This window comes from Littorina saxatilis, linkage group LG16 (assembly GCF_037325665.1).
Source record: "Littorina saxatilis isolate snail1 linkage group LG16, US_GU_Lsax_2.0, whole genome shotgun sequence".
Lineage (NCBI taxonomy): Eukaryota > Metazoa > Mollusca > Gastropoda > Littorinimorpha > Littorinidae > Littorina > Littorina saxatilis.
In genome coordinates, this window is record NC_090260.1 from 42,405,439 (window position 1) to 42,419,666 (window position 14,228).

At 42.3% G+C, this 14,228-nt stretch overlaps 1 protein-coding gene across 1 annotated transcript; it reads left to right on the forward strand.

The window, feature by feature from the left end:
• The first annotated feature begins 954 nt into the window (after positions 1–954).
• LOC138951090 (zinc finger MYM-type protein 3-like) lies at positions 955–2,575 on the forward strand. Its single transcript, XM_070322752.1, has one exon. The coding sequence runs from the start codon at positions 1,168–1,170 to the stop codon at positions 2,509–2,511; it is 1,344 nt and encodes a 447-aa protein (XP_070178853.1). The 5' UTR covers positions 955–1,167; the 3' UTR covers positions 2,512–2,575.
• The last annotated feature ends 11,653 nt before the right edge of the window (positions 2,576–14,228 follow it).

Genomic DNA, 14,228 nt, shown 5'->3' on the forward strand with positions numbered 1-14,228 from the left:
AATACAACATTTAGTCAAGTAGCTGTCGAACTCACAGAATGAAACTGAACGCAATGCCATTTTTCAGCAAGACCGTATACTCGTAGCATCGTCAGTCCACCGCTCATGGCAAAGGCAGTGAAATTGACAAGAAGAGCGGGGTAGTAGTTGCGCTAAGAAGGATAGCACGCTTTTCTGTACCTCTCTTTGTTTTAACTTTCTGAGAGTGTTTTTAATCCAAACATATCATATCTATATGTTTTTGGAATCAGGAACCGACAAGGAATAAGATGAAAGTGTTTTTAAATTGATTTCGACAATTTAATTTTGATAATAATTTTTATATATTTAATTTCCAGAGCTTGTTTTTAATCCAAATATAACATATTGTAATGGATGGCCCTATTAGAATTATCCAGAAACTTTAACCTGAACATTAGCGGATCTAACTTTTGCACTGAGAAACATGTGATACAGATCTAAAAGTGTTCTTCATTAACACAAGTGAAAGACTGGGAGACTTGTGGACAAATGTTATGATATTAACTGTGTTAGGATGTACTCACCATAAAACCAATGCACAGTTCGTAGCAGGAAACTTGCGCTGACTAGTTCATGTAGTTTTTATTCGGAATCGTGTGCGTATCGATCGCATTCTTATGAGATGAACACAATGGAACGTAATCTTCTCTTCGATGACGCCATTTTAGATGACATGTTATTCGAGATCTCATCGAAGAAGAACGATAAAAGAATATTGTGTTATGAAATGTGCATGTGAATATTACTGCATGCATTTTAGAATTGATTCATTATTGATAAGATAATGATTGAGTGAAAGGAAACAGAGATTTGGTTTGGTAAGATAAATTGTTTGCATGTTGTTAGAGGTTACCTAGAGAAACGTAAACAAACACTTTTTGGTCGCTTTGACTTGAGAAGGTGTTACACGAGATCTCATCGAAGCAGAACGATAGAAGAATGTTGTATACAACTCTCCTGTGTTCACTTTCAAGTGAATAACTATCGTTCTGATATCATTTTAAAGTGAAGCTAAAGAAACCTGGTATCGGCACTGCTGTGCATCTCCTATGATCTCAATGGTATCAAGGCACGGGTCATAGAGATCAATTTAGATCTAGATCTATTTCCGGTTGTGTATTCACACGCCAACGTTCGTTCGTCAAGATGGACGGCGATTTTGATTTGATAAGCGACTTTTTCTTAGAAGACTTCAATGAAGAGGACAAAAATTTAATGGCCGCTGCGCCCAAAAAAAGGAGATTCGAGAAAGTGACTGATGACGATGTGAACGCTCTCATCACCGATACAGAAAACGCCAACACCAAAAGAAAAACTGAACATGTGATACGGCTGATTTCAGATTTCATTCTTCAAACCGAAGAGTTTGCAAAACAGATGAGATCAGCTGATATAGCGAAAATTGAGGATCCAAAACTTGTTGCAAACATTCTTGTCAAGTTTCTTACAACGGTGAAACGCGAAGATGGAGATGAATATGAACCAGGTACGATTCGAGGATTTCTGTCCGCCGTCGATCGGCACATGGCAGCGAACGGAAAAGGCAAGATTTTTTCCAGCAATGATACGCTGTTTGAAAACGTTCGAGCAGTTGCAAAAAGCAAACAAAAAAAGCTGAAATCAGCAGGGAAAGGAAACTTACCTCAAAGAGCGTGTGCACTAACGGACGAAGAGGTGGACACACTGTGGGACTCTGGTCAGTTGGGAGTGTCCACACCAAGAGCCATAATCAACACCCTGTGGTGGTTGAACTGCCTCCACTTTGGAATGCGGGCAAGAACCGAACATCGCCAGATGTGCTGGTCCGACGTAACTGTTCAGATGGACAGCAGTGGCCACCGCTTCTTGGAATTCAACGAGCGAACCACGAAAACAAGAACAGGGGTCTCCAGGCAGGATGTCAGGGCAAAACCGCGAGCGTATGAAGATGTTGAAAACCCTGAGCGGTGCCCTGTGAAGATCTTCGAGAAATATGCCTCTCTTCGCCCTGCAGAAACATGCGGCTCCAACTATCCGTTCTACCTCACATGCGTCCATGATCCGAAACCAGGCAAACAATGGTTTCGTGCAATGCCGATGGGAGTGAACACAATCGGCAGTTTGATGAAAGAAATGGCGGCCGCGTCCGAGATATCTTCCACCACAAGTAAACGAATCTCGGGTACCTCGGCGAGGAAGACGCTGCTACAGAAGCTCAATGATTCTGGAGTTCCCCCAACCCATATAATGGAGAAATCAGGACATAAAAACATTCAGTCTGTACTCAGTTACGCGAAAATGTCCGACAACCAGCAACTGCAAGTTTCCCGAATTCTGTCAACCACGCGCACTTGCACAGTCTCAAAGTTGGGAGCTATGACGTCAACTACTGATGACGCAGATTCCAGTGCCTCGGCCTCAGGCGGAAACACACTCCGCCAGCCAGCAGTGACCTTTGATGCGCCCATTCATGGAGGAGTTTTCAATTTCAATTTCACAATGCCGCAATGAGTTTCTTCTTCGTCTTCAGTTGCAGAGCACCAAATTCCATTCAGTTACATTAAATTGTGTACGTGTGTGTGGTTGTTTTTTTCTTCTTTATTTTACTCCTAAGTTGATGAGGCCCAATGACAAGAATCCAAGATAAACTGGAACGAATTTATATTTCAAGCAAAGAAAGTGTTCGTGTTCTTGTTTGTTTCATTGCAATAAATTTGCGTTAATTAACTATGCGTGTTCTCTCTCTCTCTCTCTCTCTCTCTCTCTCTCTCTCTCTCTCTCTCTCTCTCTCTCTCTCTCTCTCTCTCTCTCTCTCACACTCACTCACTCACTCACTCTCTCTCTCTCTCTCTCTCTCTCTCTCTCTCTAAAAGGTTGAAATGACGTCAAGTGTAGCTAAAGATACGTCACTTCCTGGTTACACAATGGCTGTCGCACAAGTTCTTGATCAAGCAAACTGAACGCGAAAGTGGCTTCTACCGTGATTTCCAGGTTTGCATTGTGTCGGCTCTAATTTTTTCTTTCAAAATCAAAATAAAAGAATCGAAACTTTATTCACGAATACCATTTTGTAAGCCACTAAAACCAAAGACACGCCACACTATTTTCCTTCCACCATTCCTCGATGAAAAAGAGTTCGTGTTGTTTTTGTTTTAATTTTTGTCTTTGTCGTTGATCATTGTATACACAAATTACACAAACGTCATCTTGTGAGGGACCAAAAAATATTGAAACTCTCGGATGATTTTTTTGTGTGGTATCAACCTCGACCTACGGTCTCGGTTGATACCACAAAAAAATCATCCTCGAGTTTCAATATTTTTCGGTCCCTCACTCGATGACGTTGTGTAATCTCTATGTGTTATGAAATGTGCATGTAAATATGGTTATGCATTTTAGAAATAATTCATCATTGATAGGATAATGATTGAGTGAAAGTAAAATAGAGATTTAGTTCGGTAGGATAAATTGTTTGAGCGTTGTTAGAAGTTACCTAGAGAAACGTAAACAAACATCCTCGATCGCCTTGACTCTAAGACGATCGAGAGTGTCGGTTCGTTGCTAAAGGTACGAGACAATCGGGGAAGACAAGGAGAAGCAAGGTATGTTGTTTATGTTGTTAGGACATGTATTGGGGTAACGTAGACAGACAAGGGAGATCGTTATATATAGACGATCGAAACGTTAGTGGTAGCTAGAGGTAACAGGTAAACAAACAAGGAAGGGGATAAATAGAGAAGGAAAAGAAGAAATCGGGGTTGTTTTGGTTGGGCTATGCTGAAAGAAGAAATCGGGGCTATGGAGGGATGTTGTTCTAGAGGAAGAAACCAGGGACAGGAGAAATCTATACTAGTTGTTGTTGGAGTGTGCTTCTTCGAGACGGGGCTATGGAGGGATGTTGTTCTAGAGGAAGAAACCAAGGACAGGAGAAAGCTATGCTATTGTTGTTCTAGACGGTACTTCTTCCAGACGGGAAAAGAAAAAGGGAAATGTATTTTTGGACTCTGGAGACTGCTCTACACTACGAAGACGGGGTTTCTTCGAGACGGCTATGCTATTGTTGTTCTAGACGGTACTTCTCCGAGACGGGAGAAAGGTAGTTCTAGACGGTACTTCTTCGAGACGGGAGAAAGGTGATTCTAGACGGTACTTCTTCGAGACGGGAGAAGGGTGGTCGAAGACGGTGTTTCTTCGAGACGGGGCAGTGAGGTTCTAAGATACAAAACGTTGTACTGATCTACTGAAGGAGACAAGGGAAAAGAGAAATCAGAGAGAAGATAGGCCGGAGCAAATTTACTGTATGTCATTCATATTTTAGATGTGAACGAATGATATAATGCATTGAGATTCGATATGAATTCATTCAGATGATTAAATCTGAATCTTGAAACCCGCAACAAGTTGTTTCTTCTTTTTGTTCTTCGTCTTCATTCACACACACAACAAACAATCAGCGAGAGCAAACAGCCCTCGGCATTCCGTTACAATATTTATATGTTTTTGGAATCAGAAAATGATGGAGAATAAGATGAACGTAAATTTGGATCGTTTTATAAAAAAAATTTTTTTTTTTTACAATTTTCAGATTTTTAATGACCAAAGTCATTAATTAATTTTTAAGCCACCAAGCTGAAATGCAATACCGAAGTCCGGGCTTCGTCGAAGATTACTTGACCAAAATTTCAACCAATTTGGTTAAAAAATGAGGGCGTGACAGTGCCGCCTCAACTTTCACGAAAAGCCGGATATGACGTCATCAAAGACATTTATCAAAAAAATGAAAAAAACGTTCGGGGATTTCATACCCAGGAACTCTCATGTCAAATTTCATAAAGATCGGTCCAGTAGTTTAGTCTGAATCGCTCTACACACACACACACAGACACACGCACACACGCACGCACGCACATACACCACGACCCTCGTCTCGATTCCCCCCTCTACGTTAAAACATTTAGTCAAAACTTGACTAAATGTAATGAATGTTTCGGCGTGTGTTTGTAATGAGTGCTTAGCGCGCGAACAGTGAACTCTGTTCTGAACATGTTACATGCGATGGCTACATATTCTTCTTCTTCTTCTTCGTACGACGGTTGTGTCAGACTCGGAATCTGGAGGATGCCATGAACATGGACGTTCTTTCCAGGTCCTCATAAAACACAGATGGAAAGAGAAATTTACCAACAAAACTTCTGGCTACAAGCCACAACAAGACCCCCTCCATCTCCTAAGCCGTGCTGAGCAGGCTATCATCTTCCGCCTCCGCACTGGACACTGCTGCCTCAAAGCACACCTAAGGAGGATAGGTGTAGCAGAGTCTGCCACATGTGACTGTGGAGAGGGAGATCAGACTCCAGAACATGTTCTCCAAGCATGTCCCCTCCTCGACCAACTGCGGATCCAGACATGGCCTGACCCAACAGATCTGAGGACCAAAATGTGGGGCTACATATTCATTTATGAATACAATGCATTTTCTAACTTGCTTGAAAAAAACAATTTGATTTTGTGTCGCTTTATTTTTCGTTTTTTCCATACTTTTGGTGTGAATAGGTCAGAAGGCCTTGCTCAATAAAACATTCGTTCATCTGTACGACACGGGATGCCTACGGAAACGTCATGTAATTACGTTATTTCAAACCATATCAAAAAGATAGGTTACGATAATTCAAATAGAAGCACATCATTTACAACAAACATAAACCAGGGATAAATATCACTTCTAAGATATGCCCTGCGATTGTAATTGATCGGGCAGATATCCCATTTAACTAAATAAACATTCGTTTATCTAATTCTTGGCATGTCTTTTTAAACAAAAAATATTGTTTTTATTTGTATTACTGTCTTTCAGGTTACAACCTGTTCGACAAGAGAAAACACATTTTTTATAAAGAAAAGAAAAGACACAAGTTGCGCAAGGCGAAATTACAACATTTAGTCAAGCTGTCGAACTAACAGAATGAAACTGAACTCACTGCATTTTTACAGCAAGAGCGTGTACTCGTAGCATCGTCAGTCCACCGCTCGATGCAAAGGCAGTGAAATTGACAAGAAGAGCGGGGTAGTAGTTGCGCTGAGAAGGATAGCACGCTTTTCTTTATCTCTATTCTTTTTAACTTTTTGAGCGTGTTTTTAATCCAAACATATCACATCTATATGTTTTTGGAATCAGGAACCCACAGGGAATAAGATCAAATTGTTTTTAAATCGATTTCGGAAATTTTATTTTAATAATAATTTTTATATTTTTAATTTTCAGAGCTTGTTTTTAATCCGAATATAACATATTTATATGTTTTTGGAATCAGAAAATGATGAAGAATAAGATGAACGTAAATTTGGATCGTTTTGAATACAATTTTTTTTTTACAATTTTCAGATTTTTAATGACCAAAGTCATTAATTAATTGTTAAGCCACCAAGCTGAAATGCAATACCGAAGTCCGGCCTTTGTCGAAAATTGCTTGGCCAAAATTTCAGTCAATTTGATTGAAAAATGAGGGTGTGACAATGCCGCCTCAACTTTTACAAAAAGCCGGATATGACGTCATCAAAGGTATTTATCGAAAAAAAGAAAACAACATCCGGGGATATCATTCCCAGGAACTATCATGTCAAATTTCATAAAGATCGGTCCAGTAGTTTGGTCTGAATCGCTCTACACACACACACAGACACACATACACACATACACCACGACCCTCGTCTCGATTCCCCCTCTACGTTAAAACATTTAGTCAAAACTTGACTAAATGTAAAAAGAACGAAACGCGACAGGACAACAATTACATATGTATCGTTAGTCGAATAGCATGGTATGCCATGTTATTGTTCATTGTCATAATTTTCACGAGTGTTCATTCACAAGCACCTGGGAAATAAATCTCATGTTCCCCAGGCAATAAATCCCCGGTTACCATAGTTGCAGGAAGCAGGTATAATATACATGGATAATCAAAATCAAACCCAATAGAAACGCTCGGGGATTCTTCGACTCTTTTCATTGGTGTTTCCTCAGACCTAAACAGACGACACGACACTGCTTTGCAAAGTTCAAAAAACGAACTGGCAAAAATAAACAAAAAACAAAACTACTTCATGAAAGGTCATACATTCATCAAAAACAAATGAAACCAAGCGATATGTTTTGTCTTCTTACAGAGTCATGGAGTGCGTGTATCTGTATTTCGATACACAGACGTTCGGTGAAACACGAACGTCAAGTTCAAGTAAAACGACCCCTGACACACACATTTTGACCCGTGCACAATACGTTGTATCGATAAACGAAGCACAAATAAGAAACAATAATAAAAGCAAAGAAAATAGCAACAAGATATGCAAACATCTAACAAAGCCGAGAAAGCAGAATGACAGGTCTAATGAAAAACAGAGAGGCATTGAGTCGGAAACAAGATCGCTATTCTTTCCTTCGCAGCACGACACAAAATTCTTCTGTGACCTTTGACCAAACGTAGCTTCCACATCCGATCACTCAGCTTAATATTTACAACAGAAAGCTGAGGGGGTGGAATACCGAGATGAACCTACAGAACTGTGCATCCTCAAACCTGACATATTCATCCCAACATTTAATGAACTCAAAAACACAAAAGTTGCTTTCACACGCCAGCTTTGATTGCCAGTGGTTATCAAACCGGGACTCGTGTGGTTATCAGCACGGAGCCCGTGTTTCAATGCATGGCTCCCTGGGTTGATTGTGCACTTCTCACTACCAAAATGATGACAAAAACGATGTTTGGAGCCTTCGGCCTTGGTCAATAAATATGAAACAAAAGATGATATGCTCCCCCTCGAACCGACAACAAAGCTGGTCTGTCAACAACCCATCAAACATCTTATATTGTTCGATTGTTTGTCAACAGAGTTTTTTCTCGATATATTTCACGAAGGCACAGTTACAGTTGGGGAAAGTTCAACAAAGCGAATAGTGTAGATCTGGGTCAGCGAAGAAGAGTGTTCCTGGTGGAACGTAAAGTCCGTGTCCGTCAGCAGCGTCAGGCGTGTAGGCGTGGCCGGCTCACCGTCACTGTGTGTCCCTGCAGTCTAGCATTCTTCTTCTTCTGCGTTCGTGGGCTGAAACTCCCACGTACACTCGTGTTTTTGCACGAGTGGAATTTTACGTGTATGACCGTTTTTACCCCGCCATTTAGGCAGCCATACGCCGCTTTCAGAGGAAGCATGCTGGGTATTTTTGTGTTTCTATAACCCACCGAACTCTGACATGGATTACAGGATCTTTTCTGTGCGCACTTGGTCTTGTGCTTGCGTGTACACACGAAGGGGGATAATCCACTAGCAGGTCTGCACATAAGTTGACCTGGGAGATCGGAAAAATCTCCACACTTTACTCACCAGGCGGCCGCGGCCCTCGACCTTCCGATTAAGAGGCCGACGTCTTACCACCCAGCCACAGCGCCCGTCACTGCAGTCTAGCATGACATGGCAACACGCCTCGATGTGTTGTTTCATCCTGTCTATCTGATCGGCGTACCTAAGCGAATCAACATCGCACCATCGTCTGAGACAGCTAAGGATATTGCTGTATCGTCGATCAGTGTCTTCAGTTTCTTCAGTAAAATAAAACCAGTTTCTACAACACCTTCTCTCGGTCCATACTGAAACACCATTCCGTCAGTCAATGAATACAGACAGTGGTGTCCATAGCGATGATCAAGGACAACTTTTCTCACAACAGGTGTCACGGCACACTCTAAGACTGCCTCTCTTTCCTTAGGCTCGAGTGAAGACAAATAATGGGTTACAGTATCGCTCCGATCTTCCCAATACTGTAAGAACTCGTCGTTCTCTGAATCCGTGTCGCTGGTGTCACACAACGTTTTATCTGTGTCAGGGTCTTGATCCATTGCAGAATCAGGCGGTTCTTGCATGTAATTGTCGGTGTTGTTGTAATCAGGGCGCTGTGCCGTCTGGCTGGGTGGGGTCTCAAACACATTGTCAACAACACCGGACTCAGCGTTCTGTTCCACACTTGTAGTGCTGTCACTGTTTATGTTTACGTCGTGTGACTGACCTTTGACCTGATGTTGTCTTGTCGCCGCACGCTGCGTGTCTCGCCTGAGTTCGCTCGGTGACTTGCGTCGGTAGCGTGCAAAGGTGACTGGTTCAGGCTTGTCATTGGCGGATGCTGAGTCACTGTCCCATCTCAAGACGAGTGTCGGCGTTTTTCCCTTGCCGTGCACGTCCCTTGAAGACAGGGAGCACTTCGAGGCCAGAGTCTGCAGAACTGACTCTAAGGCAACTGGTAGTCCTAGAATGTCCATCATGTAGGCACAAAGGAAGAACTTTTGGATGAAAAAAGGGAGAGCTCAAAATCTTTCTGCTCGCTGGTAGCCAGAGGCAGATCACTCCTTGCATGTCGTTTTATTATAAATTATGTTTTATAAAGTCCGTCTGATTGATTTCTCTTATAATATTGTTTCACTTTTTGTTCAACACAGTCACTCTGAAAATATCACAAGCAAATTATTAGCGAAATCGATTGTGTTTGGTAAATCAGGATAGGACGTCTAATTTTATGCAACCATCGTCACTTGCTAAAATCTTCCTCAGCCTATTCAAACACCCTACGTAGTTAAAGAGAGTATATCTAACACGAAAACTGTCTCAAGTCGCCCAAAAGGTAGTCTGGGGGTTGTAATTGTGTGTCCACTCACCAGGAATACCTTAGAATTAACATTTGAGCGCCGAGTTACTCAAATTAAAAACGGCTGTGTTTTGAGTAGGAATCCCCGATTGTAATTCTCATTGTGACGCACTTTGAGCGACTCCTAGTTTTCGTCCTACCTTTCGACCCTGAGTATTTTATGCGCTATTCCTATAGATTCAGATTTAAAATTGAGCCTAGAGCTACAGAGTTCGTTTTGGGAGTTAAAAAGATGATAACACACGCTAGGAAGGTCTTAGTGTTTGAGCCTTCTAGTTTTCAAATGCTGTGTTTCGTAGTGATAGCAGACCGTAATATTATCCATAGTACGCTGTGTTTCGTAGTGATAGCAGACCGTAATATTACCCATAGTACGTTGTGTTTCGTAGTGATAGCAGACCGTAATATTACCCATAATACGCTGTGTTTCGTAGTGATAGCAGACCGTAATATTACCCATAGTACGCTGTGTTTCGTAGTGATAGCAGACCGTAATATTACCCATAGTGCGTTGTGTTTCGTAGTGATAGCAGACCGTAATATTACCCATAGTACGCTGTGTTTCGTAGTGATAGCAGACCGTAATATTATCCATAGTACGCTGTGTTTCGTAGTGATAGCAGACCGTAATATTACCCATAGTACGATGTGTTTCGTAGTGATAGCAGACCGTAATATTACCCATAGTACGCTGTGTTTCGTAGTGATAGCAGACCGTAATATTACCCATAGTACGCTGTGTTTCGTAATGATAGCAGACCGTAATATTACCCATAGTGCGCTGTGTTTTGTAGTGATAGCAGGCCGTAATATTACCCATAGTACGTTGTGTTTCGTTGTGATAGCAGACCGTAATATTACCCATAGTACGCTGTGTTTTGTAGTGATAGCAGACCGTAATATTACCCATAGTACGTTGTGTTTCGTAGTGATAGCAGACCGTAATATTACCCATAGTACGCTGTGTTTTGTAGTGATAGCAGACCGTAATATTACCCATAGTACGTTGTGTTTCGTAGTGATAGCAGACCGTAATATTATCCATAGTACGTTGTGTGTATTTATGTTATGCAAAGCGTTTTAGCCCTGTATGGCACGGAATTTGCGTGCGTTAGCTATCTAGACTGTATGTCTGACTTCCTCAATCCAATGGACTTAATCTGCTTTGAAGAATAGGTATCGGTAAAAACCAAAGAAATAATGATGACGACTGGAAGTCCGGACTTCTGACAAAAAGCTGTTCGATGCAAACCGCTCGCTGATGAAAATTAATGTTATTATTTGGCATAGTTCCGGAGCAGTTTTGAGCAAATCATTGCAGGTGTTACTAATTTACAGTACAGCGAATGTCCCTTCAACTTTTTAAGGTCCAAATCGTCAGGAAACAGTCCAAAATGGCGCCTTCGGAATACTATCTTTAAGGTAAACTTACGTGTGTTGCTAACATTCTTCCTCAGGTGCTGTTCAGACGCCGTTGTATGACGGAATCACAATCTTTCCGGAACTATTCCACTTCCCCTGGACAGAAATCACCACTCCTCCTGACCACGTGATCATGATCAGCTTTCCCTGGGGGGAGCTGATCGGCGTCCTCACTCTGAAAAGCGACACGTCAGAGACGCGCTACGCATGCCAGGAATATCCCAACGCTTCCGTCCACAACACATCTAGGTTGGCGGTGTCCTATGACAGCACCTGCCCCGAGAAACATTTCGAAGTTTTTTTAAACAACCGTGAACTGCAATCGAGAGGTTTCCGCATGAACTTTACCTTTCATCACGTGACCGCCATGCCTGAGCAGTTGTCGGACGGCACGTGGAACTGCTCCGTGCCTCACTGGCCAGACTTCAGACAGCACGTCATGTGCAATTTGCAGCGGGAGTGTAGGGGTGGGGAGGACGAGGTTCCCTGCCCTTACTACACACCGCGGTGTGGCGCTGGCTTCATCACGTCGGGCCGAGCCTGCCTTTTCTACGTCGGCAAGTCAGAGAGGAATATCACCTGGTTTGATGCTTCCGATCTCTGCGTGGAGCGAGGCGGCAGGCTGGCCACAGTAAAAACTGAAGAGGACATCATCAGAGTGCGAAGCATCCTTCAGTTCAATCGATTTCATGGCTTGATTTTCTACATTGGGATTTTCAGAGTGACTAGCGTCCTTCAGTTGTGGTGAGTTACAATGATTATTATATATATGAAGTCTTCCTGGCTGCGTGGTAGTCTTTCAGTTGGCTTTCAGATGCAATAGTATGCTCGTATCGTGTTCAGTGTGGACAAAATAGTATGATCATTTAGCGTTATTCCCCCTCTTTGAAGACAATGCGTTGAGTTGTCACTGACATTTGTTTGGTCTCATTACCCGCTCGTAAAATCGCTTCAAAACCCGCCGTTTATGGCTTCTGAGAGGAATGACTCCTACACAGTTCAGCATGCCATAACGTCGTTGTAAGACAAGATATGGGGAACAAAACTGACTGTTTTGGATTCACATTTGGTTGTTCTTTCCAATGATTGCAAAACTTGTTGCGTTTGAGCTTTTCTGATATTTTGTCGATTATACTCACGCTAAGTCCTAGCCTTCCTCGCGGCGAAAAGTTCCAATCAAACGTTACTTCCTCGCCCCACGCAAATCTCGCGGCTGAGAAACGGGGTGCTGTTCACTTGTCGCGCGGCTTGCTGTGAATGTGTGTAGGTGCGACAAACGACACGCTGCACGACGCTTCAGAAAAGAACCAGTGTAACAGGAGAACATTACGTACCGCTGTGTTTGTTGTCTATGTGTAGGTACATGACTGTCTGTCAGTGGAGAATGGATGGAATAGTGTTAACTGTCTGTCTGTACCGCTGTGTGTGTTGTCTATGTGTAGGTATATGCCTACCTTTCAGTGCAAAATGGATGGAATAGTGTTAACTGTATGTCTGTACCGCTGTGTGTGTTGTCTATGTGTAGGTACAGATCTTCCTTTCAGTGGACAGACAACACAGTTGTACATAACGGAGGTAATGCTCCTGGAGACCTGAGTCTAAAACTTACCGGACAGTACTCCAGAAAACAACCCAGTCATTGTGGTCATTATGTTCTACCTAACGAAACAAGACTTGCACAGTGCGACCATCCTTTTTTCGCTGCAGCCATATGCGAAAAAGTCCTGTCAGAGTCTGTGACCACTGAAGCTGCACAGGCACTCTTGTTGCCCACCCTTGGAAACAGCACGTTCAACATTTCAGCAGTGACATGTCCAAAAGATCATGTGACGCACGAGTTTCTGGCGTGTGACGTAAAAAGTGAATGTTGGTTAAGTGACGAGACTACGTCATGTGCAGTTCCTCTCACACCTCTTCCTCCTGCGTACACGTGTCGCAATCTGATTGGTCAAGTACCCTACACCTTGGTATGCGATCACCGGGCTGATTGTTCGGACAACAGTGACGAGGACTTCTGTGTCTTCCCTCCCTGTTCACCTGGAACCTATTATTGCGGAAACTCTCAGGTAAATAATACCGTAAAGAACCTTGTAAGCGTCAAACCCCTTGTACACTAATTTCGACCCAAAGTAGGGGATCGGCGTTTTCTGGGTACAGTGCACTATGCAGGATCAGGTCGATCCTGGTAAGAAATAGCAATACTTGGTCATTTGGTGCGTATCAACATTTAAATATGATGTGTTTCTCTACAAGAGATACACTCTATGTTTCTGTTGCTTTGTGTGAGAGGGCCTAGCCAGAATGAAACCCAATTCGTAAACTACATTGTTAGCGCCCGCCCCCCCCCCCCCCCCCCTAATGCACCAATTACGTCTCAAACTAGGGGAGAGGTGTTTAATAGGTACTGCACCCTGTGAAGGAACAGTTTCTCACTACGCTCGTAGAATGGCCATAATTATGTTGTCATGAATGGTATGGACATGTTAAAGGCACAGTGCGCCTCCCGTAAACCATCACAGATACTGTCAGGCTTTTACACAAAGTACAAACACCCTTCCATTTGAACGCTCACCAAACGGGAATATCATAGGTGCCCTACGTAAAGAGCGAGCAATTTTCAAATAATTAATTTTGCGGATTGTCTCAGTAGACAATCGGACCGTGGTGCGTTTTGGCGCTAAACCTAACTTTTATAATCTAAATAATAAATTGACAGCTTGTTACACAAACATTCTTAAATCATAAAAGAATTATTTTTTCATCAAGACAAGATCAGTACAATTCGAATGAATAATGATAATAATAATATGGGAGATTTATAGAGCGCTTTACGTTCTCAAAGCGCTTTACAATGACAAACATACATAATACATACAAAGCAAAGCAAAAGCATGTGCAGCAGCATTCAGCACACAAGTGAACAACGAAACTCAAACACTACATCAATACAATCTGCAAGCATACTAACACAGGCAAAACATTCAAACATTCAAACACCTGATTAAAAAATGCACCATGTTGAAATAAAATTAATCAAAATACTGGGTGAAGAAGTGTGTTTTAAGGTTTGATTTGAAGGAACAGAATGTTTGGCAGTGTCGGATAGAGTAAGGGA

Excerpts from the sequence above, each read along its gene's own strand:
- LOC138951090 (XM_070322752.1), top strand. The coding sequence starts at position 1,168 with ATGGACGGCGATTTTGATTTGATAAGCGACTTTTTCTTAGAAGACTTC.